This window comes from Conger conger, chromosome 10 (assembly GCF_963514075.1).
Source record: "Conger conger chromosome 10, fConCon1.1, whole genome shotgun sequence".
Taxonomy (NCBI): domain Eukaryota; kingdom Metazoa; phylum Chordata; class Actinopteri; order Anguilliformes; family Congridae; genus Conger; species Conger conger.
The window spans coordinates 50,373,677-50,386,176 of record NC_083769.1 but is presented as its reverse complement, the minus strand read 5'-3'; the positions used below and the strand labels follow the sequence as shown (position 1 = coordinate 50,386,176).

At 46.5% G+C, this 12,500-nt stretch overlaps 2 protein-coding genes across 2 annotated transcripts in view; both read left to right on the top strand.

Annotated features, from left to right (window-relative positions):
- Positions 1 to 5,940, top strand: part of LOC133139596 (uncharacterized) — a 20,787-nt gene extending 14,847 nt beyond the window's left edge. Inside the window, exons 6-7 of the mRNA XM_061259168.1 lie at positions 2,235 to 2,303; positions 5,640 to 5,940. Of these exons, the coding sequence (XP_061115152.1) occupies positions 2,235 to 2,303; positions 5,640 to 5,940 (370 nt within the window). The remainder of the gene's footprint in view (positions 1 to 2,234; positions 2,304 to 5,639) is intronic.
- Positions 5,941 to 6,309: 369 nt separating this feature from the next.
- Positions 6,310 to 12,500, top strand: part of ndufa4l2a (NDUFA4 mitochondrial complex associated like 2a) — a 7,123-nt gene continuing 932 nt past the window's right edge. Inside the window, exons 1-4 of the mRNA XM_061258347.1 lie at positions 6,310 to 6,495; positions 10,490 to 10,575; positions 11,595 to 11,652; positions 12,385 to 12,500. The exon at positions 12,385 to 12,500 is cut by the window's right edge and continues 932 nt beyond it. Coding sequence (XP_061114331.1) covers positions 6,454 to 6,495; positions 10,490 to 10,575; positions 11,595 to 11,652; positions 12,385 to 12,441 — 243 coding nt within the window. The 5' untranslated portion in view covers positions 6,310 to 6,453 and the 3' untranslated portion in view covers positions 12,442 to 12,500. The remainder of the gene's footprint in view (positions 6,496 to 10,489; positions 10,576 to 11,594; positions 11,653 to 12,384) is intronic.

Genomic DNA, 12,500 nt, shown 5'->3' with positions numbered 1-12,500 from the left:
GCTGTTTCATTAAGGAGGAGGGTCGGTGCGGGACCACGATTCCCTCCGGGTTCTCCCTCCATGTTCTCCTCCATGTTCTCCCTCTGTGTTCTCCTCTGTGTTCTCCTCCGGGTTCTCCTCTGTGTTCTCCTCCATGTTCTCCCTCTGTGTTCTCCTCTGTGGTCAGCCCGCAACCAGCGGTTTCAAAACATAGCTTCAGCTGGTCTGAACCAGTTAACCTGCTGCCAGCTGTTTCAAAACCTGCTGTGGTGTGAGCTGTTTTCTCTGCAGGGAGGGCAGGACTGTGAGACCCATGCACCACAACTCAAAGCATTCCAATCAAATTAAACTTTATTTCCACAGTGCATTTTACAAAGAGTTTCTCATGGAACGCTTGATACTTTACCCTGGCCGAAATCCCCCAGCGCAGGCCAGAGACAACAGGCCCAGGAGAACCCCCAGGAGGGCATTCAGAGAGGGGCCAGGGAGGAACCCAACCCCCAAGGAGCCAGACCCCCGAGCCAGGCTTCCTCCGCCCCGCTCAGGGTGTGAGGTATCCCCTCCCCCACCCCGCTCAGGGTGTGGGGTATCCCCTCCTCCGCTCAAGGTGTGAGGTATCCCCTCCTCCGCTCAAGGTGTGAGGTATCCCCTCCTCCGCTCAGGGTGTGAGGTATCCCCTCCCCCGCTCAAGGTGTGGGGTATCCCCTCCCCCACCCCGCTCAGAGTGTGGGGTATCCCCTCCTCCGCTCAGGGTGTGGGGTATCCCCTCCCCCTCCCCCACTCAGGGTGTGGGGTATCCCCTCCCCCGCTCAGGGTGTGGGGTATCCCCTCCCCCGCCCCGCTCAGGGTGTGGGGTATCCCCTCCTCCACTCAGGGTGTGGGGTATCCCCTCCTCCACTCAGGGTGTGGGGTATCCCCTCCTCCACTCAGGGTGTGGGGTATCCCCCACCCTGCTCAGGGTGTGGGGTATCCCCTCCTCCACTCAGGGTGTGAGGTATCCCCTCCTCCACTCAGGGTGTGGGGTATCCCCTCCTCCACTCAGGGTGTGGGGTATCCCCTCCTCCACTCAGGGTGTGGGGTATCCCCTCCCCCACCCCGCTCAGGGTGTGGGGTATCCCCTCCTCCACTCAGGGTGTGGGGTATCCCCTCCTCCACTCAGGGTGTGGGGTATCCCCTCCTCCACTCAGGGTGTGGGGTATCCCCTCCCCCACCCCGCTCAGGGTGTGGGGTATCCCCTCCCCCGCTCAGGGTGTGAGGTATCCCCTCCCCCACCCCGCTCAGGGTGTGGGGTATCCCCTCCCCCGCCCCACTCAGGGTGTGGGGTATCCCCTCCCCCACCCCGCTCAGGGTGTGGGGTATCCCCCGCCCCGCTCAGGGTGTGGGGTATCCCCTCCCCCGCTCAGGGTGTGGGGTATCCCCCACCCCGCTCAGGGTGTGGGGTATCCCCTCCCCCGCCCCACTCAGGGTGTGGGGTATCCCCTCCCCCGCCCCACTCAGGGTGTGGGGTATCCCCTCCCCCACCCCGCTCAGGGTGTGGGGTATCCCCTCCCCCGCTCAGGGTGTGGGGGTCACAGGGAGAGAACAGCTCAGGTCACTCATTATCAACACAAAATGGATCTTATTTCAGGTGAAGCAGAAGTTTCTTTCTCAGTCCCTGGCACAAATAAATTAACACACACGTGGTGAATCGGGAGTACACTGCAAGAACAAAAAAAAAGTCAATCAAAGTATCTAGTCTTGAGATTTTAAATGTAATTTACATGTATTATTAAAACCCTTGTTAACAATTAATGACTAACAGAAACATTGATTTGGTTTGATTGATTAGATGCTGATCATAACTGCATCTCCCCCCTGCATGTCAGGCCAGGGAGGCACATGCATTTAAGTTGTGAGGTCAGAAATATGTCATTAGAATGTGTGCTCTGAACCAGACTAAACCCTGTCCACCCTCAGTGTTCAGACAGCAGCGTATTATGCCTCCCAATTAGGATATGTCATTCGCTGAACATTCTAATGCTGATTCAATTGAGTTCTTGGACAGTTCTTAGAATTGAGTTCTCTAGAATTACGAAAAAACTAACCAAAAAATCTGCTCTTCAGAGAGCAACAGTGAACCATCTCACCATGGCGACAAGGAGCTGAGATGTGTGAACCAGCTGCAGGAGAATCTCAGGTTAGTGTTCATGCTCTGTCACTCTGTCACTCTGTCACTCTGTCTGTCTGTCTGTCTGTCGGTCTGCTGTGTTCTTCAGGCCCCTCAGGACGACACCTGGCCGTTTCCACAGAGCACCTGGCCACGCCCATCTGCCACATGCCCACAGGTGAGGACAGGAGGCAAATGCACATGCAAACACATCTATCTGCACTGACCCCAGAAACATCGCACCTGAGAGGTACCGTGTGTTCAGTTCCGCCTGAAAGCAAGCGTCCCTTTCTTATCAGGCAGAGAATAGACCTCTCAATGCTGAGGGTGAGGGGTGGGTGAGGGGTGGGTGGGGTGTGGGTGGGGAGGGGGCCCACATCCATGGAGGTAGAGCTGACAGAGCTTCCAGTGGGGCTACTACAGTCAACAGGTGGGAAAATTCAGCTTTATTTGTATCACACTTCTAACAGAACGAACAGGAGAGCACCACCAGGCCTGATCCCCCAAAATAACAAGCATGTCAGGTAAAAAACTCCCTTGTGGTGAGAGAAGAAATCTCTGGAGGGGGAGCCCATCCTCCACTGGCTGGAAGGTGTTGGCCTACTGGTAAATGGATAACAGAAATGTTGTAAAAATCCATTATAACAGGTGCTATTCATCTCAAATGAGGATTCACAATTCATTTTCCTGCTGAATTGCCATGGAAACAGACCTGTGACTAGAGAGAGAGTCTGAATCAGAACACGGAGGATGAACAGGGTTTAGTCTGGATCAGAACACTGAGGGTGAACAGGGTTTAGTCTGGATCAGAACACTGAGGGTGAACAGGGTTTAGTCTGGATCAGAACACTGAGGGTGAACAGGGTTTAGTCTGGTTCAGAACACTGAGGGTGAACAGGGTTTAGTCTGGATCAGAACACTGAGGGTGAACAGGGTTTAGTCTGGATCAGAACACTGAGGGTGAACAGGGTTTAGTCTGGATCAGAACACTGAGGGTGAACAGGGTTTAGTCTGGATCAGAACACTGATGGTGAACAGGGTTTAGTCTGGATCAGAACACTGATGGTGAACAGGGTTTAGTCTGGATCAGAACACTGATGGTGATACGCTGCTGTCTGGAATTAAGGCAGCCTGATATTTTCTATATTGACTTTCTTCTTTTATAAAGAAAATCAATGAAGGAGAAGAGATGTCCACATTTGTAATTTCTCCGAAACCCAAACCATAACTATACCATAACCATAACTATGAACATAACCATTACACATAACCATAACTATGAACGTAACCATTACACATAACCATAACTATGAACGTAACCATTACACATAACCATTACACATAACCATAACTATGAACATAACCATTACACATAACCATTACACATAACCATAACTATGAACATAACCATTACACATAACCATAACTATGAACGTAACCATTACACATAACCATAACTATGAACGTAACCATTACACATAACCATTACACATAACCATAACTATGAACATAACCATTACACATAACCATTACACATAACCATAACTATGAACATAACCATTACACATAACCATTACACATAACCATTACACATAACCATAACTATGAACGTAACCATTACACATAACCGTAACCCTAAACCCATCCTAAAAGATCTGACTCAGATAATGTGGAGCAGGAGCAGGGGTTGGACTGACAGAAAGACAGAGAGAGAGATGAAGGAGAGATGGGGAGAGACAGAGAGAGAGATGAAGGAGAGAGATGAAGGAGAGATGGGGAGAGACAGAGAGAGAGATGAAGGAGAGACAGAGAGAGAGATGAAGGAGAGAGAGAGTGAGGTGAAGGAGAGACAGAGAGAGAGATGAAGGAGAGAGATGGGGAGAGACAGAGAGAGAGATGAAGGAGAGAGATGAAGGAGAGACAGAGAGAGATGGAGAGACAGAGAGAGAGATGAAGGAGAGACAGAGAGAGAGATGAAGGAGAGATGGGGAGAGAGATGAAGGAGAGAGAAGGGGAGAGACAGAGAGAGAGATGGAGAAAGGAGTGTTCGCCCTGTGATGAGATGGGGGTTCATTCAAATCGCTTATTTTTCTCAGCTTTTGTCTTTTTCTTGCTCTGTTTCTGATCCCCGTTCCGCCCATCGTGAGCGGCCAAGAGAAGTGGCAAGAAAAATACATGAGGACGGGGAAATGGAAGGTCCTCGCTCCTTCAAACGTCAGTTCAAAGCCACGTCAGTTACAGACGCGGCAGACCGGGAGAGCTGGATCCAAAGATCAATCATTTATATGTCAGGCTTTCCGAAAAAATACTTCCACAAAGGATGCGCTGATGTTTTCTTGCGCGAAGGAAAGATGGGGAGCTCCTAACTTCTACTTCTAGCTCCTAGAATGAGCATTTAAGGGGTTGGAATGTCCTTAAAGACGGCGGACCTCGATCGATTTCCAGGTCTGGAGCGTGTAAAAGAGAAGGAGCCCTGAGAATCGGGCCGGAGAGCGAGTGGAATCTCTTCGGTCTGTTACCGACTCTTCAGCAATTAATGCTGTTGAAAACATGTTCAAGCTCATATTTTTTCTCAACTTATTAAACAACGTGCAGGGTTGGCTTCTTGCCTGGTCTTTAATCTCCTAATTTCCCATAAATAGCATACTTTCAGTGACCAGGTGTCCACACCTTCACCAATTATCAGGAAACTGATTTCACCTGTGGGTCTATCACTTGTTTCATTAAAAAATAACACGTTTTCAGTATAGCACATTATTAAAATTATTCATGGATATTTCTGACATTCCGTGACCATGCTAGGATAAGTCATCCCCCAATAGGCATTCAAAGCTTGTAATTCAGGCAGTAATAACTCGTTGCTATTCGGCGCTTGCAGTTGTGGTTGGAATGAAAACTTGGTGGCCCAGAACCAAATTTTGGCTTCTGTGCAGACAACCCGACCCATGCAGACTCCTAAACTGGTCCACGCAAATGAGGATTGATTTATCAGTTGACCCGAAGGTTTAAATATTTAAATAGATGTAAAGCGATCACTCCTAAGGAAGCTTTTTATTTATTTGTGTATTTATTTATCTATTTGACAGGGACAACACGCATTGATCAACATCGCTGTTTTGTGATGGAAAATGTGCCAGGTTTAGCCAGATCGCTCATTCCCATCTGTGGCCCCGGCTTGGCAGGCAGATGTTTACATGTTAACATGATGTTTTGGTCTTTTCCTGTGATGATGATAACGAGTTGTGTCATTCAGAACGCAGAATCTTAAGGCGAATCTAGGACAGAGCAAAAGGTAAATTATTTATGACACACAAAAGCTCACAAAAATCTCTCTCTCTGCCCTTTCCCGAATATAACTTGCGGAACTGCTTACATTATAGATTTAAGCATTGTGTTTATTGTATACATTTTTTGCTAGAGAAAACACAAGAATGCAAATAGGCGGAAGTCAGCTAAATCAATCTTTTCGATCATGAAAACTTTACATTAAATCTTTTCCCTTGTTGTCCCAAAGGGCCGCGAGAAACTGGCCCTACTTCAGAGCGACCTCGTCTGACACTGCGTGTTGTGGGAAAAGTCTGCTCTTTGGAAGTTTCAATGTTTTCAGGAGTCAGAGAAGGACGCTACACTGTTCCGAAAAGCAAACAACTCGTCCACCCTCTCACCCCGCGGTCCCACCGGACGGCAGACCCCATCTCAGCGCAGTGCGTCTTGGTGGCGCTGAAGAAGCATCGTTTTCCCGTCCCACTGCACGACTGCCAAACGGATGCATGTTCGCTACAGCTTTTAAAATAACGGAACATTTGGTAATCTAAACAAACATAACGCACATGAATATTTGATTCATTATTTTGATTTACCACCTTAGTCACAACCCGCGCGTGCATACAGCACACACTGCCCCGCATAGGCGGTGTCTGTCGAAGGAAGGAAACATTTTGCCCAAGTTTACAGCTACAAATGCACTTCCCTCAGAAACGTGGTGCTATTATTTTCACTGTTGCTTGATGACAATATTTTTCTAAAAGTCGTTTGTGGAACATACTGAACTATTACACGCGGTATGTTTACTTTGCGCGATGTCGCAAATATTGTCTCTGGAGAGGCTAGATGCTAATTATGAGGATTAGATCAGAAAATAGCCTTCCCCAGCCCCCTGCCCCCACCCCATTGGGGGCGGCTCGCAACAGGTCTTGCTCTGGACAGTTACAGTGTCTGCTGTTCTGCAAAAATAATTTTCGTCACATCAACAGAGCGCCTATTCGATTTAGGGTATCTGGTATGTTTTATTGATCTCAAGTTCTAAATCCACGCAGGCCAAAGACAGCATGATTCGAGGACTGATTCATCACGCAAAGAAACACCGTGCAGTAAGTTATTTTGCATTGTACTTTCTGCGATTGATGTTTGTTTTTACACATTAAATGACTGAAAAGATTGAAATTGTGAGCATACTGGCTAGGCTGCCTCTTTTCAGTGTAAGTAGGCTGAAGAAAAACTTGCCCTCTATATTAACATCAAAATAAAAGGAGAAAAATATAGTGGAAATATTTGTTTTGGGTATCGAACGTTAAGCAATTAGTCAGTGCTTCGACCTGTCATCACAATTCTTCTTTACACGGAAATCACACTGAGATTAACATCTGTTTTATAAGTGGGACCAAACCATGCTTTTACAAAAAAATATGACAGAAAGCATTATACATCTGTTCCTGTATGCTTTTTTATTTTAAGACTCTTTTCGTTAATTGTTTTCGATAAAACGCCTTTAGCTACATAAGCGATCGGGATACTTTTTTTTTGGCAAAGCATTAAACGGAAAACTTTTTCAATGCATGTTCGACATTAAAACACTGCCCAGTCGTTCGTTTTTTATTTTTTATTTTAGCAACCAGTAATCCACAATAATCAAACAACGCGTTTTGTTTTTGTTAACCTATAATTTTGAGGCTTACTGATTAAAAGTAAAACTGGTTTAAAGACTCCACCCTTCCTACAGCGTTTCAAAGCACAGTCTGCAAAGGTGGCTTTCTTGCACACAGTCTAGCGAACACACAGAGGCCGTATGACCGTGTCACATGTGTAGTATGTGTAGAATGACCCCGGACAGGTTATGTCACACACACATTTGATAACGGAAGGCAATAGCGGCGCGTTTCCCACATCTGGCGTGCCATTGGATCTGGCTGGTGCCGAGGGAGAGCGAAAGCGTAAGGATGTCGGAGCCAGCTGCGGAGTACACAACGCCGAAAATCCGTGGATCTGCCCTCTTCCGTGTGCCCTGCGCAGTGGGGTTCACCCAGGAACGCAGCAGACACAAACCGAACACTGAACATGAGGGGGAATTGGATACACACAACCGCCTCGCGTTGGGTGCCAAATTATAAAATAATAGACAACATCGACTCAAGTCAAGTCAGTCGGTGTTAACCAGTATTAATGTTTTAGGCTACTGGGTAAAGATATTTAACTAACACGCGTGGGCGCTCATGTGAACATACACATACGCACATACACAACCTTTCAGCATTTGGACAGCTCTCGCCATTGGGTTAAGAGTGCCATCGTCCTTAAGCTTGATACTCATTAATACTGAACTAATTGGCCAACATATATAAGAAGAATAAAGTACAATCAGATGAGCGCGTACACGCGCATGGGGTCTGTCTGTTGTCCATGAGGACTGCACCTCAATGACTAATCTAATCTAATTCAGTAATTAACAAAGGTCATTGATTTCACAACAGTTTAGAAACACCTGGCATTATATAAATGCCAACCATTAGCGCACGTACTCTTGGAGAACATTGTCGGCCGTTCGAAGACCAACCTGCTAATGATCCAGTTTACGATTTTAAGCGTCTGCTTAAATGAGGAAATGTTTCATTCTGACTGTCCAAATGTGCCTCGCAACGCCTTTATCGCCGTCCCAGCAATTTATGAGTTTTATTCAAACACGAGTGCAGATGGTTATAGTTCAACCCCTTACGTCTCACCTGCCCAGTTTTGCGTTCATTCCGTTTTTAACAATGCAATTTGCAGTCACTATGGTAACAGGATATACCGTTTTAAAGCGTCTATATGTATAACCTTTTTTAAGGTGCCATTGCTTTTGCGACAACAGTTTCTTATTTTATAACATGTGGGTGGCAGAACAGGCGTGGGGGGGACCTCATCTTCTCTGCGTTTTGGAAATTCATATGCTACACGAAATAAGGTAATGTCACTGTCCTTTTCGCGGCATGGGTCAAGCAAACCAAATGTCCGTTTCGCCGCTGCGTAACAAAAGTAGCTCTGTTCACATATTAATGATAATACCCACATTTTGTATAGGCTCTCTGGGACAAAATGGGCGACATGGCTCAGGCAGTAAGAGCAGTCGTCTGGCAGTCGGAGGGTTGCCGGTTCGATGCCGGTTATATATCCGGCCTGTGTCGAAGGGTCCATGAGCAAAACACCTAACCCCCAAATGCTCCTGACGAGCTGGTCGGTGCCTTGCATGGCAGCCAATCGCCATCGGTGTGTGAGTGTGTGTATGAATGGGTGAATGAGAAGCAACAATTGTACCGCGCTTTGGATAAAGGCTCTATATAAATGCCAACCATTTACAAGAAGAGCTGACCAGTATAATACGATAATCCATAGATACTGGTCACCGATACAGAATGCAGCTGTGGCTCCATTGTGTTTCTAAGTGCACCAGGCACCGCCACAATAATCTGTATCCACTCAAAAAACAGAAAATGTTTTCAGTGAGTAAAAAACCTTCCACTTCCACTGTTTTTGAGCTTCTGTAACTGTGATTTATTAATTATTTGAGTAATTCTAGCAAACAAACCCCAAAGGGGTTACCTACCTTTCAGAAAACATCAGGATTATGTCTGTAGTGAACAGGGTTGAAGAATAGTGGATATTATATTTTGTGTATGTCATCTTCAAGGTTTTGATCAGAAAAGGGGTGACGCTTAAGGGGTTAAGAATGGTTTTATACTTAGAAATATTTTTTCAAAATCTATCGGTTATCTTCTTAAGTTCGTTTGACCGTCAGTCCGTCAGTCTGTAGTTAAAATGACCTCAAATGTGGCTCCATTTAAAGCGGCGTGTAAATCACACTTTATTCAAGTGGTCATTTTCTCCCGTCTCCAGCTCACCATTAATCAATACGACCGAGTGAATTACTTGAAGGGTTCGGTAATTCCTCACAACACTCACATAATTTAGCCTCATGAAAAAACTTTTCTTTTCTTTTTTTTTTTTGCCCTAGAAGCGTAATTATGCACGGGAGGACTCGAACAGAGAAATGCTTTCTTTCAAAAGAAAAGAACCATTATGTTCATTACATTTTCATTCCATTATAATTTCCAATATTTGGATATATTTCGCTTTTTGCACGTTTCTTATGTGTCGCTCTCGATTTCCTACACTCCTTTTTTTTTTTTTTTTTTTCATGTAGCCTATTTTTTCTCGCCGTCGTGTTTTAATTTTCCACCCGAAGGCCAGTCGCACGTGCCGCACGTTTTGCACGTCGCCGAACCTCAGAGCACGCGCTGGCTACTATTTCTACTGACGTAGACCACACGTACGAGCAAAATGCCTTTTAATTTACCCGTTAAAATAAGACTTTAAAAGCTAAGATTTCACACTTTTTCTCACTGACAGGAAAAGTCGTTATATTAGTATTTGTACTTTGCGCTGCGATTGTTAAGGGAAAATGAGGAGAAAGAAAGCTTAACGAACGGGTCGAGTCCTTGTGCTTAAGGGCTGGGTGTAATAATGAGAGGGGACACACACACACACACACACACACGCACACTCACTCACACACTGACACACACTGACACACACTCTAACACACACACACACAGACACATGCATGCACACACACACTGACACACACTCTAACACACACACACACAGACACATGCATGCACACACACACTCACACATACTCTGACACACACACACACACACACACACACACAGACACGCACACTCACACACACACGCAGACACACACACTCACACACACACACACACACGCAGACACACACACACACACACACATGCATGCACACTCACACACACACACACACACACACTTCTGTTCCTGCGTGTGCTTACAATATGTTTCCATTTTCTTTCTCCTCCTTATTTTATCCTTCCCTCTTTCCCTTCTCCCCCCTGTCCTTTTTTACATTTTACTCAATCTCTACATCTCTGTCTCTGATTCTTTCTGCTTCTCCCTTCTTTAACTTTCTGTCTCCACCTCTCTCTCTCTCGCTCTCTCTCCCTCTTTCCACCCCTCTCTCTCCCCCTTTTCCACCACTCTCTCCCTCCCTCCCTCCCTCCCTCCCTCTCTCTCAGCTTATTCCGCAGTTTTTCTTCATCGCGTTGGGGATGGGCGGGGCCTCTCTCTACCTGGTTCGTCTCGCATGCGGTCCCCACGTCACGTGAGTGCCAGACTCGGTCTGATTGGACAGAACACGCAACATTTCCAACAATGTCAAACATTACAGTCACGGAGGACGCGCAGAATCTAATTTCACGGAGCAATTATGGTGACATTTCCCAAACCACCTGAGCTTTGAATTTAAGCTGTCACCACAGTTTATGCACACCTGCCAATCATCCGCGAATCAAACCGCGTCTCCGGGCCATTTGCTCATTATCAGGGAAAACAGAACGACTTTGCTCAGGACGTCCAAGAAGAGAGTATTTCACTTGATTGTTCAGCTGATTGTTGAGGAGCTAAATTACGATCAGTGGCAGCGCATTTATTTTAATAATTCCCATTCATGTACCTGATCGTTGTGACCGGCACAAAAGGAAACACGCTACCGCTCGCAGCATTAGCGCTTGGTGCCGAAATGGCTCGTGCAGCCGTGAATGGCGCGTTGACTCTATTCATTCCCTGAGTGGCCGCAGCACGCAGGCGGAGACGGAGGGAAACAATGGCTTACTGTTTAGCGCTTAGCGCAGGCCAGTATCTGATGGCCTTCCACCCTGTATCTGTGTGAGAACTCATCCCAAAAGGCATAATACGCTGTTGGCATGTCTTCTCTCTCTCTCTCTCTCTCTCTCTCTCTCTCTCTCTCTCTCTCTCTCTCTCTCTCTCTCTCCCTGTCTCGCTCTCACTCACTCTCACTCTCTTTTATCTAAGACTTTCTGTCTCGTTGTTTTCTCTCCCTCTCTCCCTCTGTTTTTCTCGCTCTGTCTGTCAAGAGCTCAAACATCAAATGGAGATTTATCTGACACGGCAATAATTTATTACAGTTTATTTATTACAATTAAGTACAGTACATGAGCACACAAAAGTAATAAAACAATTATGGAGGGTCAGTTTCACATACATAGATTAAGCCGAGTCCAAGGCTAAATTATATTTTGAATGGAGGTTCTCCATAGAAAAGATCCAGGTTGTGATACTGTCTCTCTCTCTTTCCCCTGTTTGGACCCTGGTCACTTACAGCTGGAACAAGAATAATCCTGAACCCTGGAATAATCTGAGCCCAGCCTATCAGTATAAGGTGAGTCTCTCTACTGACCAATCAATACGAGGTGGGTGTCGGTAGTGACCAATCAGTATTGTGTGTGTGTGGTGGGTTGAGGGGGTGGGAGGGGGATTGTGTAAGGTTATGTTTTTTTTGGAGGGGGGGGGGGCACCTACTGTTGCATTGTGTGTGTGCAGTTATGGGTCACATGCAGAGACCAATCAGCAGATATTCACCGTTTCCTCTGTGTGTGTGTGTGTGTGTGAGAGAGAGAGTGTGTGTGTGTGTGTGTGTGTGTGTGTGAGAGAGTGTGTGTGTGTGTGTGTGTGTGTGAGAGTGTGTGTGTGTGTGTGTGTGTGTGTGTGAGTGTGTGTGTGTGTGTGTGTGTGAGTGTGTGTGTGTGTGAGTGAGAGAGTGTGTGTGTGTGTGTGTGTGTGAGTGTGTGTGTGTGAGAGTGTGTGTGTGTGTGTGAGTGTGTGTGTGTGTGTGAGTGTGTGTGTGTGAGAGAGTGTGTGTGTGTGTGTGTGTGTGTGTGTGAGTGTGTGTGTGTGAGAGAGTGTGTGTGTGTGTGTGTGTGTGTGTGTGTGTGTGAGTGTGTGTGTGTGTGTGTGTGTGTGTGTGTGTGTGAGTGTGTGTGTGAGAACACTAGTTATCTCCTGTAGCACTCTACAGCCTGCAGGTGATTAAATAGTGTGTAAAAATAAAATGAAATAAAATAAGAGAGAAAAGTGAAATGAACCAAAACACACATTCTGTCTGTGTCTCCAGTTTGTGGCCATCAAAACCGACTACAAGAACCTGAAGAAGGAGGGGCCAGATTTCTGAGGGGCCAGATTTCTGAGGGTCCCTCTGCTTCACGCCCACGCCCTCCAGTCCCGCCTCTC